Source organism: Chaetura pelagica, unplaced genomic scaffold (genome assembly GCF_000747805.2).
Source record: "Chaetura pelagica isolate M959 unplaced genomic scaffold, ChaPel_1.0 scaffold55, whole genome shotgun sequence".
Lineage (NCBI taxonomy): Eukaryota > Metazoa > Chordata > Aves > Apodiformes > Apodidae > Chaetura > Chaetura pelagica.
In genome coordinates, this window is record NW_009953571.1 from 5,609,199 (window position 1) to 5,621,281 (window position 12,083).

The 12,083-nt window shown below is 39.3% G+C and overlaps 1 protein-coding gene across 1 annotated transcript in view; it reads right to left on the bottom strand.

The window, feature by feature from the left end:
* The window catches only part of SPTBN5 (spectrin, beta, non-erythrocytic 5), a 93,685-nt gene that overhangs the window by 6,644 nt on the left and 74,958 nt on the right, over window positions 1-12,083 (bottom strand). The window contains exons 50-60 of the mRNA XM_009999616.1: window positions 11,217-11,473; window positions 10,861-11,047; window positions 7,877-8,089; window positions 7,311-7,507; window positions 6,524-6,728; window positions 5,657-5,851; window positions 4,547-4,702; window positions 3,777-3,994; window positions 2,075-2,264; window positions 917-1,093; window positions 6-61 (exon numbers count right to left, since the gene is read on the bottom strand). Coding sequence (XP_009997918.1) covers window positions 6-61; window positions 917-1,093; window positions 2,075-2,264; window positions 3,777-3,994; window positions 4,547-4,702; window positions 5,657-5,851; window positions 6,524-6,728; window positions 7,311-7,507; window positions 7,877-8,089; window positions 10,861-11,047; window positions 11,217-11,473 — 2,051 coding nt within the window. The remainder of the gene's footprint in view (window positions 1-5; window positions 62-916; window positions 1,094-2,074; window positions 2,265-3,776; window positions 3,995-4,546; window positions 4,703-5,656; window positions 5,852-6,523; window positions 6,729-7,310; window positions 7,508-7,876; window positions 8,090-10,860; window positions 11,048-11,216; window positions 11,474-12,083) is intronic.

Consider the following 12,083-nt stretch of genomic DNA (forward strand, 5'->3'; position numbering starts at 1 on the left):
CAAGCATCTTCTCAAAATCATGGTGTTTCTTCAGTAAATCCTCTACTTCAGACACTGAATCCTGAATGGAAAAATAATCAGATACATAATTCCAAAATCAATTCAATGAGAAGAGATTATGCCCAAGATTTTCAGATTTATCCATTCTATTTATCTAAATAATTATTTTGATTTTTTTTGCAATTGAATGCCTAAGGCCTTGGTAGTGTATGAAAACATTTAATTTACACTTTAAAAAAAGGTCTGTAGCTTGCAGTCTGTCTGCTGTACATGAAAAAAAGAGCAAAAATAACAACCTTCTTTTTTTTTTTTTCTGTGAAGCCATGTGGTACCATGGTTTCCAACCATAAGTCTTAACATTAAGTACTTGGATTCCAGATAGTGCTAGATAAAGAGTTTTCTCCTGCCCTACAACACATGCATCTCTGCTTAGTTTTCAATACCTGAGTTTCTGTCATTGTTTTCCTATCTTATAAACCATCAGAAGACAGCCAACAATGAGAAAAAAAGCAAAACTATGGATGCTGGTGCTTGAATAGGAATTTACAAGCTAGCTGTCAAGCCATCTGTGCAAACCATTCTATCACCCAACGCGTGTTTCCTTCCAAAACAGGCTCTCAGCTTGACAGGGAAAGGTGAACTCTCTGCAGGTTCTCTTCTTATGTGAAAAAAAGGCCTGGAATTCTCCCCAGTCTTCTATCACCCCTTGAAAAACACCATCTCTTGGAGCCCATCACCATGTAAAATGCAGCGATTTGGGTCATTTCTGTAAGAGGACAGAGCTGCTGCCCTTTGTAATCTCAAGGATGTGTTACTCTTTAGATTGTGGTTAACTTCAGTCCTGAGCTGATCCATGCTCCAAGCACTCTGTGTATGCTAAGAGGCATTTCAGTAGTGTTGCACTGTCATTACTCACCCCATAGCTAGGATCTGAAAGAAAGCTCTCCTTGGCAGCCAGCCATGCTTCTGCTTGTTCTAGCTCTCTGCGGAGCAATTGAATCTCCCAGTTTTCTTCATATAGCTCTTTCCTCATTTCCCAGCTCTCCTTTACCTTCTTCATCAGCTCTGACAGCTCTGACAGTTTTTCTTCAATCTAGAAAAACAGTATTTGCAAAACCAAGAGGTGAAAAATCCAATCAGACTTCCATGTGACAGCTAACTAACATGTAACCTGCCCTGACGACACAGAAGATGACCTCTACATAATGTTGTGGTGTTAACATAGTTTAGAAAGGACAGCTGAGTCCTCATTTTTTCTTACTTGAATTAATTTAGCCTATATGTTGTATATCTATATATTATGATTGTATGCACATTCCATTTACTGTATCTCCAGCATTCTGCTCTGTGCTTCCCTGTGACAAAACTTTATACCCAGGCAACCTGTATTATAGAACTAGTGAGAATCAGAAGATCCAACAACTACATCCATTTATGAAAAGGCAACAATGGAGAGACTTAAAGTATGATAGTTCTCTGGTTCTTTCAACAACAGAAGTACTGTAATCTTGCATAAATTCTGAAGATATTTTTGTTGGTGTGCTCTCTGGATCTACCGACAGCATCAAGACAAGCTTGGGACAACTGCAAAGGTCAAAGTCTAAAGTTACATAGGTAACAGGATCATAGAAATGTTAACATTCTTGCCCCTTTGGCTCTGTAACATTTCTGAAGATTTAAATATCTTCTGGTGTGCTCAGGGATATCACTCCATCCTATAGTTTATTGCACTGTGATGTGTTTTATCCTAGGTCTTGTGTAGTTAATTGCTAAAATCTCATTTATATGGCACACCTTTTCTGTTGAATAGCAATTCCTCCCTAGTCCTCCACATAGCCATAATCTATCCAGTGACTATTTTATGGTCTGCGTCAAAATGAGTTTCTAGAGGAGTAAGAACTTTAAACAGTGTCTTCTTTTTCTGTATGTCACATCAAGTCTGCAGGTTTTAATAGCAGAGGACCTGGTTGTCCAGTTCTGTTTTTCTTGAAAGAGAGACAAAGCTGCAGCTCCTGCCTATTTAGTATCTTCTTTGTCTACTGTAGTGTGTAAAATAGTTAACTCATCACCACACCTCCTCAGACATGAAGTGTTCGTTCTTCATCAGGTCACCTCCTGCTCGCTGCATTTCTTCATATTTTAGCCACTGCTTCTCTATCTCACGCTTGTATTCCTCATGCCTCTTGATCAGCAGTTCAGCTCCCAGGAGATCATTTGCCAGCTCCTCAGATATCACTAGTGCGTGCATCTCATTGGCCCAGGCCCTACAGAATTGAGTCAAAAGAGCAAAAACTGAAGGAATCTGAATCTGTTGGATACTCAGGAACACACACATCCTGTGGCTGTGGACACATGTACTCAGACTTGTATTTGCTCACGAAAGATATGAACACACAAATAGATTAATGAAGCTTCACTCATGCATCTGTCGATTTTTATGACCTGATGTAATTTTCCCCGTGCTGTTTCAATACATAGCCTGTTAGAAAGGGAGCTACAGCACCTATACATTGCATTGCACATTCCAGTCCTCAGGAAGAACTACAACTGCAAATGCCTAGGCTGTACACATTCACAGTACTTTCATACATGGTACAGGGACACAGAGACTTTCAGATGTCCACCTGAAAACAGGCATGAAAGTAATTGACATGCATACAGAGAAGTCATGCAAAGAAGCATATTAATAGATACTTTGTAAGGAAAAAAATTGGTAGCCTCAACTGGCATAAACCAATCCATGCTGATTCATCTAAGTTTGGAATCTATCCCTTAACAGAGTAGAATGTCCAGTAGCCAGTGGTCACCACGTCACTGCCTTTGTGTTTCTGCTCCTGTCATGGGTTAACACTTTCATGAACTACACTGAATGAAAAATGGCCATATTTCTTCCTTGAGAAATCCTGTTTAAAAAACTAAATTTCCATCTAAAATGTATCAATTTTTATGAAAATGACATTCAAATTACAAAGTATAATATTTTCATGTTGGTCTTCCACCTTGAGAATAGCACATTTCCATTATTTATTTCAGTTTTTACTTTAAACCTCTGATTATAGATACTTCAGCATGAATGATTTAAACAAATTGAGATGTTTAGCTCAACATACCTTTTTAAAAAAGTACGCTTTGTAGATGCTTTAAACATTCAGCACTTTGTTTTAATTCAGAATAATAAAGGAAAAAAAAAACAAACCCACAACAAACTCATGGAATTTCCCAGCAATTGAAATCTTGCAAAGACGTGACCCCTAATAAGAAAGCTCAGAAGAGTGTGCATATATGGGCAATGGCTTTAAATGGATGTGTACAAAATGCTTTCAGCACTTGAGCAAGTGCTAACCTATTTCAGAAGGTTGTCTTTAATGTAGTTGCTTTGACTCTGAGAAGAATTGGCACTGGTGTCACTGTACAGGTGCACAAATTACTTGACTATCTAGCAGAGAGGCCCCCATCTTCCTATATTGGACTTTTGAGACTACCGAATCTATCCAGAATGATTGAATTCTTCAAGGCTGTCTAGGAAATAGTGTCAGAATGTGGGTTTGTCATACACACTGTGCTGCTGTAGTGGAGTGGTTTGGTCATCTCTAATGTGTGTTGAATTCTGTGAAGTGCTGTTAAGACACCAGGTATTATTATTCAAACAGATTTACAAGCAAGCTGGGAAGCACCTGGGCCAGGAGTCAAATAACTGACAGGTGTAATTTAGAAAAACCTGTGTGGCAAAGACAAGAATTAAGGCCCACTGCCAAACCCAAGGGGCCAGCACATACATCAGCTCCCTGCAGTCATTGAAGTAGAGCTGGACTTGTTCTGCCTGGCTGAGTCTTGCCTTCCTCTCCAGAAATTTCTTGTCCAGGTGTTCCCAGCACTCGTCCACATCTGTGAGTCTCTCCATGATGTTTTCCTTGACTTGAGGGTATGTGCGGCTGAGGTGCCAAGCCTCCCCCCGAATCCGCTCCAGCTCCTTCATGATGGCTCCTAGATCTCTCTGGGACAGAGACAGAGTAGAGCATAAGACCAAGTCACTATTTACATTTATCAAGAGCAAATTTTAAAAATGGTGCATGTCTTTTCTTCCAGCCACTGACTGCACAGAGGCTGGAAACAGGACTTTGTCAACACTTTTCCTCTGTTTCCTTCTAATGCTTTTTAATGCTCCTCATCAAACATTAAAAAAACTTTAGATGTCACACACTGATTATCTTGATAAGTGTGGAGCTGAAGTGTCTGGTAGTTCAGATTATGCATTTGCAATTCTAATGACAATTTAGAATACATTTTAGAAGAAAAGTTCATTCTTAGAAGCAAAAGCATTAATAATATAGTATGACAATTCTAAAAACAGGAGGGGAAAGGCCCCCTTCTGTGAAGCACAAAGAATATTTCAGGGTGCAATAAATTTTTCTTTTGTTGGCCTTCAAACAAGGCAATTTGGAGGATTTGAAGCATCAGTCTCTTTTTAAAAAAAATATTATTTGATTTTATTTTATTTTTTGTCATTTATGCTTTTCTGCCACTGCTTCATGACAGATTCCCTTACCTCTACTCCCTCAAGCTGGCTGAGAAGTGTCTGTACACCTGGAAGATCATATCCATAATCTTCTATATCCACCACTGCCTCTTTCTCCTGCATCCAGCCCTTTACTTCATCCACATCATGATCATACTGGTGAACTTCCTGGGCTGCTCTTAGATTCTGGAATACAAAAACAATGTAATGGTAAAACTATATAGCATGTCTGGAGCACAAAAAATGGCAACCCTAAGATGTCCTAATGTAATACAGACTGAACAAGAGTGGGAGTTAAACACCTTCCCAATTAAGTCACCTGAAAGTGAGGTGTTCAAGATAAGCTAATTTCCCCATTTTGTCAATTGAAAGAAACAGGTGTCTCCAAAGAGCAATTTTCCCTATGTAAGATCAGTGATCAAGGTGGAAAGCATGAATTGCCCTGTGAAGGCAGCTCTCCCCACCACTGAAGGTGTTCCAAATAAACCTTGCTTCCAACAGAGGCCTGCACTGCAAACTGTGAAAATAAGAGGAGTTAAGTGAAAATAATGTTTTCTGAAAAGAGAGGGTTACAAAATGTTCTAATACTATGTTACATGTATATTAACAATTATCATGTATTTACTTCTGCCAACAGACAACAGTGGGCTTTAGCTACTTCATAAGCAGAATGTGTATGTAACACATGCTAGTGATGAAAAGGGTTGAGGACATCTGACATTTTACATTCTCCTTAAAGCAAACAAAATTGTTGAGTTCCATGTGCCCCCTCTGCTTTTCCAAACACATCTATGGCTGCAGTTTCATAAGAGGGGGTAAGCTGAGTTAACAGGTAACTGTTGCCAAAAGGTAGGGGTTTTAAGATTGGTTTAGTTTTCCAAGAAACCAGACCTAGCAGTGAATTAAGGAAAGCAGAATAACTCTAGGCAGATAAATATCTTTTAAGTATAAGCCTTGCCAGGAACAGGAGGGTAAGCAGTGGCTATAAAGGGAAATGGACATCAAGAAAGAACAGAACAGAATAAACCCATTGTTCTTATAAATCTTGTGTTTCAACATGAGCAATACATTGGTTTGGGAAAGGAAGGACATGAGAAACTGCAGGGAATTCAATGCCCCACTTTTTCATGTATTTCCTACCTCTGTCCTTGTCTGGATGGCATGGCATAGTTTCTCCCACATCCCATTTATTTGCTTTGTTCTCTTCTGGATAATGTCCATCTTGCTGTGGCCCTCCTTCTCTAGTTTAGCTGCTAACTCATTTATGGAGACAACTTTGGAATGTCCCAGAGGTTTCACTTCATTTACAAAATCTTTAAACTTTTTCTCCAGCACCTGTGGGATAAATGGGGACAAGGACCTTTATCTAAGAATCTCTGCCTGCTTGTGACAGAGGCAGAAGGAATCCCTTTCTCTGTAATGTATAGAACACAAAAGCTAAGTATTGCAGTCTATGAGTGCAAATAATTTCATAAACCCAGAAGATCTGGAGTCAGAAGGCGGCATCTATTCGCTTGATCATTTAACTTCTTATGTCACCCACATCCTAACAAGCCCCGATAAAAAGCTAAGAAACACAACCTCTTAGACTGTCCACACATGCAGCAGTTGTTGAGGAGAGGACACTATGACTTACACCTCTATGCACTGTGTGCCATGAAGAGGAATTTATCCTTGAAATCAGCAACCAGATGTGTGAATACTGCATCCCAGTGTTTTCTGTTGAAACTGTTACAAGGTTTTGGCCCTGGTCATATGGAATTTTTTTTAGGCCATGTCAAATTTATAATCAGGGATAAAAAAGCTAACTTTCTGATGGACCAATTTTTTCTGTTGGAAGATGCTACCTTAGAGAGCCCTGTGTAAGCAGACAGAAACCAGTCTGAGTTGCTGCAGAGATAAATGGGTTGCTTAGTTTTGATCGCTGTGAACAGCTACAGAAAATTTGCAACAACTCTACCCCTGCTTTGCCACACAGTATGTACAATACTTTTTAATTTCTTTTACCTCAACATCATCTAAGTCCTGCCCATAGTCATCAGACTCTGCTACAGACTGTTTACTGGAAAGCCATCCATCCACCAGCTGGAATTCTCTTTCAAACTGATAGAGCTGGAATTGTTCCTGCAGTCGTTTTCTCTGGGTCTCAGCCTTCTGTAGGAGAGACTCATAGTCTGCTAGGATCCTCTGGAGCTTTGAAAGCATGGCTGGACTGCAAAGAAAAAAAATCAGAAGTTATGTCTTTGTTTTACTGTTTGTTTTTTAAACATTGTCTTTTTTTGACAGGTTGAATTTGCAACACCTTCAAAATACAGAAGAAACCAGATAACATCATGGAGTGAGTTATGCCAAGCCATTAAAACCAAGATAGTTCAGGAAATTAAAGTCTCTCATATGAATGGCTGCTCTTCTCACTTCCTTCTCCCCAGATACAGAAGCAAACTAGCAATGAAAACCAGTAAATTGTCAAAAGCTCCTTTCCCAAGAACAATGTCTTTTGAACCTTTATGGCAGCCAATGACAGTTCCTGGAAAAAGGCAATTGAAAAAGAAGCTGATCTGCACTAATTGGCCAGTTGTTAAAAAAACCACAACAGTCACAAAAACATTAAAAGAATCATGAAGCTTTTGGGGGCTGAGTATGTGTGATGGTGGTGAAGGAGGGATTGATGTCCCCTGAAGTAATATTTATAAACAACTCACAAAACAGCTATTGAAAGTTGAACTTTTCTGCATTTGCCTTCTCTGGGCATTTCTGTTAGACCTAGAGCAGATGCCTGTTCCCACTTTCCTACCTCTCTGGGCTGTCTTTGTTTATTAAGATGGCACCTGTCTCCTGTACTTTCTCAATCCGGGGCCTGAAACCATCCATGTCCAGCTTGGTAGCTTCAAGTTTACGAAGTAAAGCTTGTGTGGCTTCTTCATTCTTCCCATAATCAGATGTCTCCAGAATGAAGCTCCTTTCTGCCAGCCACGCCTCCACTTCCAGTAGCTGTATAAAATACAGGGATAAGCCTGACACAGCTGTGATGTAGGTCACAGCAAAGAAAACTGGAAGGCAGTTGTGCCCAAAGAGGCTCATAAGTGAACACAGAGAGCAGCTTCCTGTAATGCAATCTAGCTGACATTATTAAAAAGAAAAAAGTCTAGCCAGAACCTAGTAATGAAGGTTACATGGGGTTTATCCCTTGGAAAAGTATTTCTCCACTGTATCTATATTTAACAGATACGAAAAATCTGGAGTGTATGGATTCTGCTCCTATCTCATCACTCGTATCCATTCAACAATTTAGGTATCTGTTCTTTAAAGCAAAGAAAGACCAAAAGAGACCAAAATAAATTTTTTATGAACCATCTTTACCTCATTCAGGAACAGATGTGCCTCATAGGATTGCATGAGCCGCTGTCTCCTCTCTTGAGCCTCTGCCTTCAGGTTTTCTACAGAAGTTTCAAGCTCCTTCAGGTGCTCCAGAATCTTGTGAGAGGCTGAGTGCCCTCCCCTTACCAGTTTCATCCCAGTATTGAGCACTGCTTTGGTCAAAGCATCCCGACTGCTTATCTCATTCTCCAAATTCTGGAAAGAGCAAAGAGTAAAATGACAGACCAAAAATAAAAGCTATGGAGATTTTGATAACCAGATAATATAGTAGTATTAGTAGTTATAAATCTCTTTTCTGAACATGAAGATGAGTCAGAGGTGCAAAGAATGCTCTAAGAGGAGTGGAGAAGGGATTTTTATTTTTTATTATTTTTTTTTTTTCAGAAAGAATAATCATAGAAACCAAATATAGCCATGAAGTTTGGACCTTGGTGTGTATCCACTTCAGAGTGGAGGAAATTGGTGCTAACCACAAACTTCTTATCTGTGGATTCTGCTAAAATATACCAGCTTCCACCCAATTACATGGTGTTTCTTGAATTAAAATGTGTCTCTGGAAGAATAATCAATTCACCTTCTCATCAGTATTTATCACTTGACAATTTGTAGAAGATGCAGCTTTGCATAACAGCCATTGCAAAGACTGTAGTACGCATACCTTCAGGCAGCCAAGAAGAAATGAGAGAAGAAAGCTACCTCAGCCATTTCTGAAAGACTTGAAATTAATTATCAAAGCCTGGTAGATTTTAAAACTGGATGCATACCTCCATATACCCCCTCCTACGGTATTTGCCTGGGTGGGCAAGGATCATGCCATCAATTTGTCTGTGGGCCGATGTTAATTCTATGGCTAACTATACCTGAGCATCCTGAGCACAAATGAATCCCATCATTTTACAGCTGGCCTGTTTATTTTCATATATATGAAACAGGCAGTTTCAGAGTTCGACTACATTGTTGTGTCAATGTAGAAGAGATGCCCTTTCTGAGGAGTGGAGCTGCTTTTTCAACTTAAGTGTCAGACTTGGCTGGAAAAGAGCTTGGATTCTAATCTTGCCCTTAACTTCCCCCTATTAATTTCAGGACAGACACTATGTTGTTGAAAGTTGACACCTTAACTGACCCCAGCAGAATGGAGTGCAGTGGCAAAGACTATAAACCATCTTGTACTGTGTATTAATAATAAGCTAGCAGCATGAAGAAAAACTTTGTAGTTTTTTTTGTAGTTGTAGACATTTATTCACAGTGCTTTATTTATAACAGGATTTTTTTAAAAAATGGAGAGGGGGAAAATGAGGGGAAACCCTGTTCCAAGCCAAGGAGCTGTGCACATGTGTTTTGTATTTCTGTGTAAATGCAGTTTTGCAAGATAGTATGGTGGGTTGTTTTTTTTAGGTTGATACATTTCATGCACCATCTTTTTTGTGGTAACAAACCAAGGACTGAATTTTGCAAACCTGGCTCATTCAGACAATAGTGGGTGTAACTAATAATATATTAAATTCTTGACTGTTATTTTACCTCTGACATTAGTTTGCCTGTAAATCAGTATTTTAAAAAAAAGAAAAAAAAGAAAAAAAAGGTGCAAAGACTCTAGCTAAGAAAATATTGAGAATTCAAAGCTTGTACTTATTCCAATTTTTAAAGCAAAATGGCAGAAAGAACTGGCATTTTAGTATGCATCAGTATTATGGTCTATATCTGCCATTCTCAGACTTCACTGAAAGATTTTGAGTCCTGGCCAATTAACATGAAGATAATTGCAGACAATATTTCCACAGGTCCTTCAGTTATCTCAAATATTTTCTCAGATTAATTCAGCTCAAACATTCCTTTGTTCTGTGAACCTGATTACTTCCCTACCATGTCAATCAGCTGATATTTGGATTAATTGCACACATAAGAACATTTATACTTTTAGTTATGATGAAACAAGCTTTTTGTGTGTACTGTCTAATCTGAAAGTCACCAACTGCATCTTCCTTAAACAGAGAATTTTTACAAAAATTAGAATTACCCTGATTAGTGAGAAGATGAAAACTATTCAGAATATACCTGTGGGTCTTAATCAGGAATACTCTGGAAGATGCATTTAAAAAATATTACAATTCTTCATTAAATTGTGAGCACACCTAGGATATAAATCAGCTTTTTAAGATACTTCATCCCTATCCTAGGATGCCACCTGTGATAGTCTTGACTGTTTACCCTGTAAATTCAGATTTTTATTTGTAGATGTGCAGATTGCACCAAATGCTTGGGCTTATTCTCTAACTCTCCATATGTATATAGATCACACACACTGCTGCTTTACAAGATATTCTGTCTTTCTCAGCCCTCTTGCAGGTTGCACAGATTTTTCCCAGAGGCCCTTGGCCTGGTACTCAAATGGGCTGACATTTGCTAACACCAAATATCAATAGCTGCTGAAAACTTTTAGCAGGATTTTTTCTTTTTCAGTTCCACCTCATGTTTGCAAAGAGATAGTACTAGTTAAAAAGTGATTGGGGAAGCAGCTGCTGTTTTATTGGTATTTGAGATGACAGTTCATCCTTAGACAACTGAGCAATGAGCTTGCTTGGCTGTACTTACTGAGTTTCAAAGGATAATTGTTAGGACATCTGCTGCCCAAAGAAGCTATGACATCATGCCCAATTGTTTGTAAAATCTGATCTTGTGTTGCAAGGCCAAGTTTTGAACTCAGTTCACAGGAAGAGCCAATGTGTCCACAGAAAAGCATATAGCATGTTACCTACTCCACTGCAATGATAAGCAACATGGAATCCCACATGTTGCCAGTTCATGGACATATCCTTCAAAAAAAGGTCATTATTTTCAGACAAGGATAAGAGTAACATCTGGGATAATGAATCCTGTTAGCCAAAGCACAGCAGATGAAGTCTGCCAGAGGCAAATGGAATTCTGTGTTGTCTGATTGATTCTAAAGACTGAGAATTGTTCTCTACCTGATGCTTTTCTTGTAGACTCTGAACTGTTGCCAGGGATTGGCCATAATCCCTGGAGGAAGCCATGGGGAGCTTCTCATGAACCCAGGCCAACTCCTCATCAACATCACGGAAGAACTGGTACTGAAGTCTGCTTGCCTCCAGATTGCCACGTCTCTCCTGCAGGGGATCACGTAGACTTTTGTATCTGTAGGTTTTAAAGGGAACCCAAGGAGGAATGCAAATAAATAAGGAATTAATGCAAGACATTATTTTTCAGAATTATGTAGAGAAGGAAAGAAAAATAAAATATGGGGAAGAAAAGGCTGATAAAAACAGGAAAAAGATGACAGGAGACAAGCCAGGCACTCACACACCTCTGCACCAGTTGATCCACTCTCTCCTCCAGTTCATCAGCAAGGAAATGCTTCTCCTTCTGGAACTGCTGTGCTGTGACCACAAGCTCTTGCAATCGGTCCCTGTGGCCAGCAATATCTTCCTCCATTTCTTCTTGTTTTTTCAGATGACTGTTCAAAACCACCAGATCATTGTTACTATATGGTGCTTTCAACTCACTTTCCATGTCTTCCAACCATTTCTCCATATCCTCTACACTTCTCTGAAAATGAAGGCCCTGAGGACAAGCAGGAAGATAAGGTCATTTAAATCTTTAGGACAGACAACATGATATAAAAATCTAGGCCACTTTCAGTAAGAATTACACACAAACACAGAGAAGCTTCCCAGTGCTCAATGAACTCTTCCCAGATATGATGGTGATCCAAATGAAGAAGAGAATTCAGTCAGGGTTAATGCAAGAACAGATGCAGAGAACATCAAGAGCTAATCTTACTTTTGTCTTACAAATACAAATGATGGACACAGTACCTTAAAAGGAAGCCATCTAAAGGGAGAGCTCTGCTTTATACCCAAAGAGTGTCTGACAGCCCATGCAAAACTCACAGTCGTGAGAAGTCATGTGCCTGGAGCTAAAACAATGCAGCTGTGGGTTTCTTTCTCAATAAGTTGGAGAAAAGTTGGCTTTGGGACAGATGCAGACAGTTGACACATATGAGTGAACACATTTCCCCCAGTATTCCTCTCTGGAATCCTGATCTAAATAAGCAGCAGAAAGGAACACAGCCTACAAATCCTTTTCTCTCCATAGGTTCTCCAGTTCTCCCACTGGTTCCATTCAATCAGTCCACACCTAGTAGCTTCTTTGCTCTAATTGTGCTGAGGAT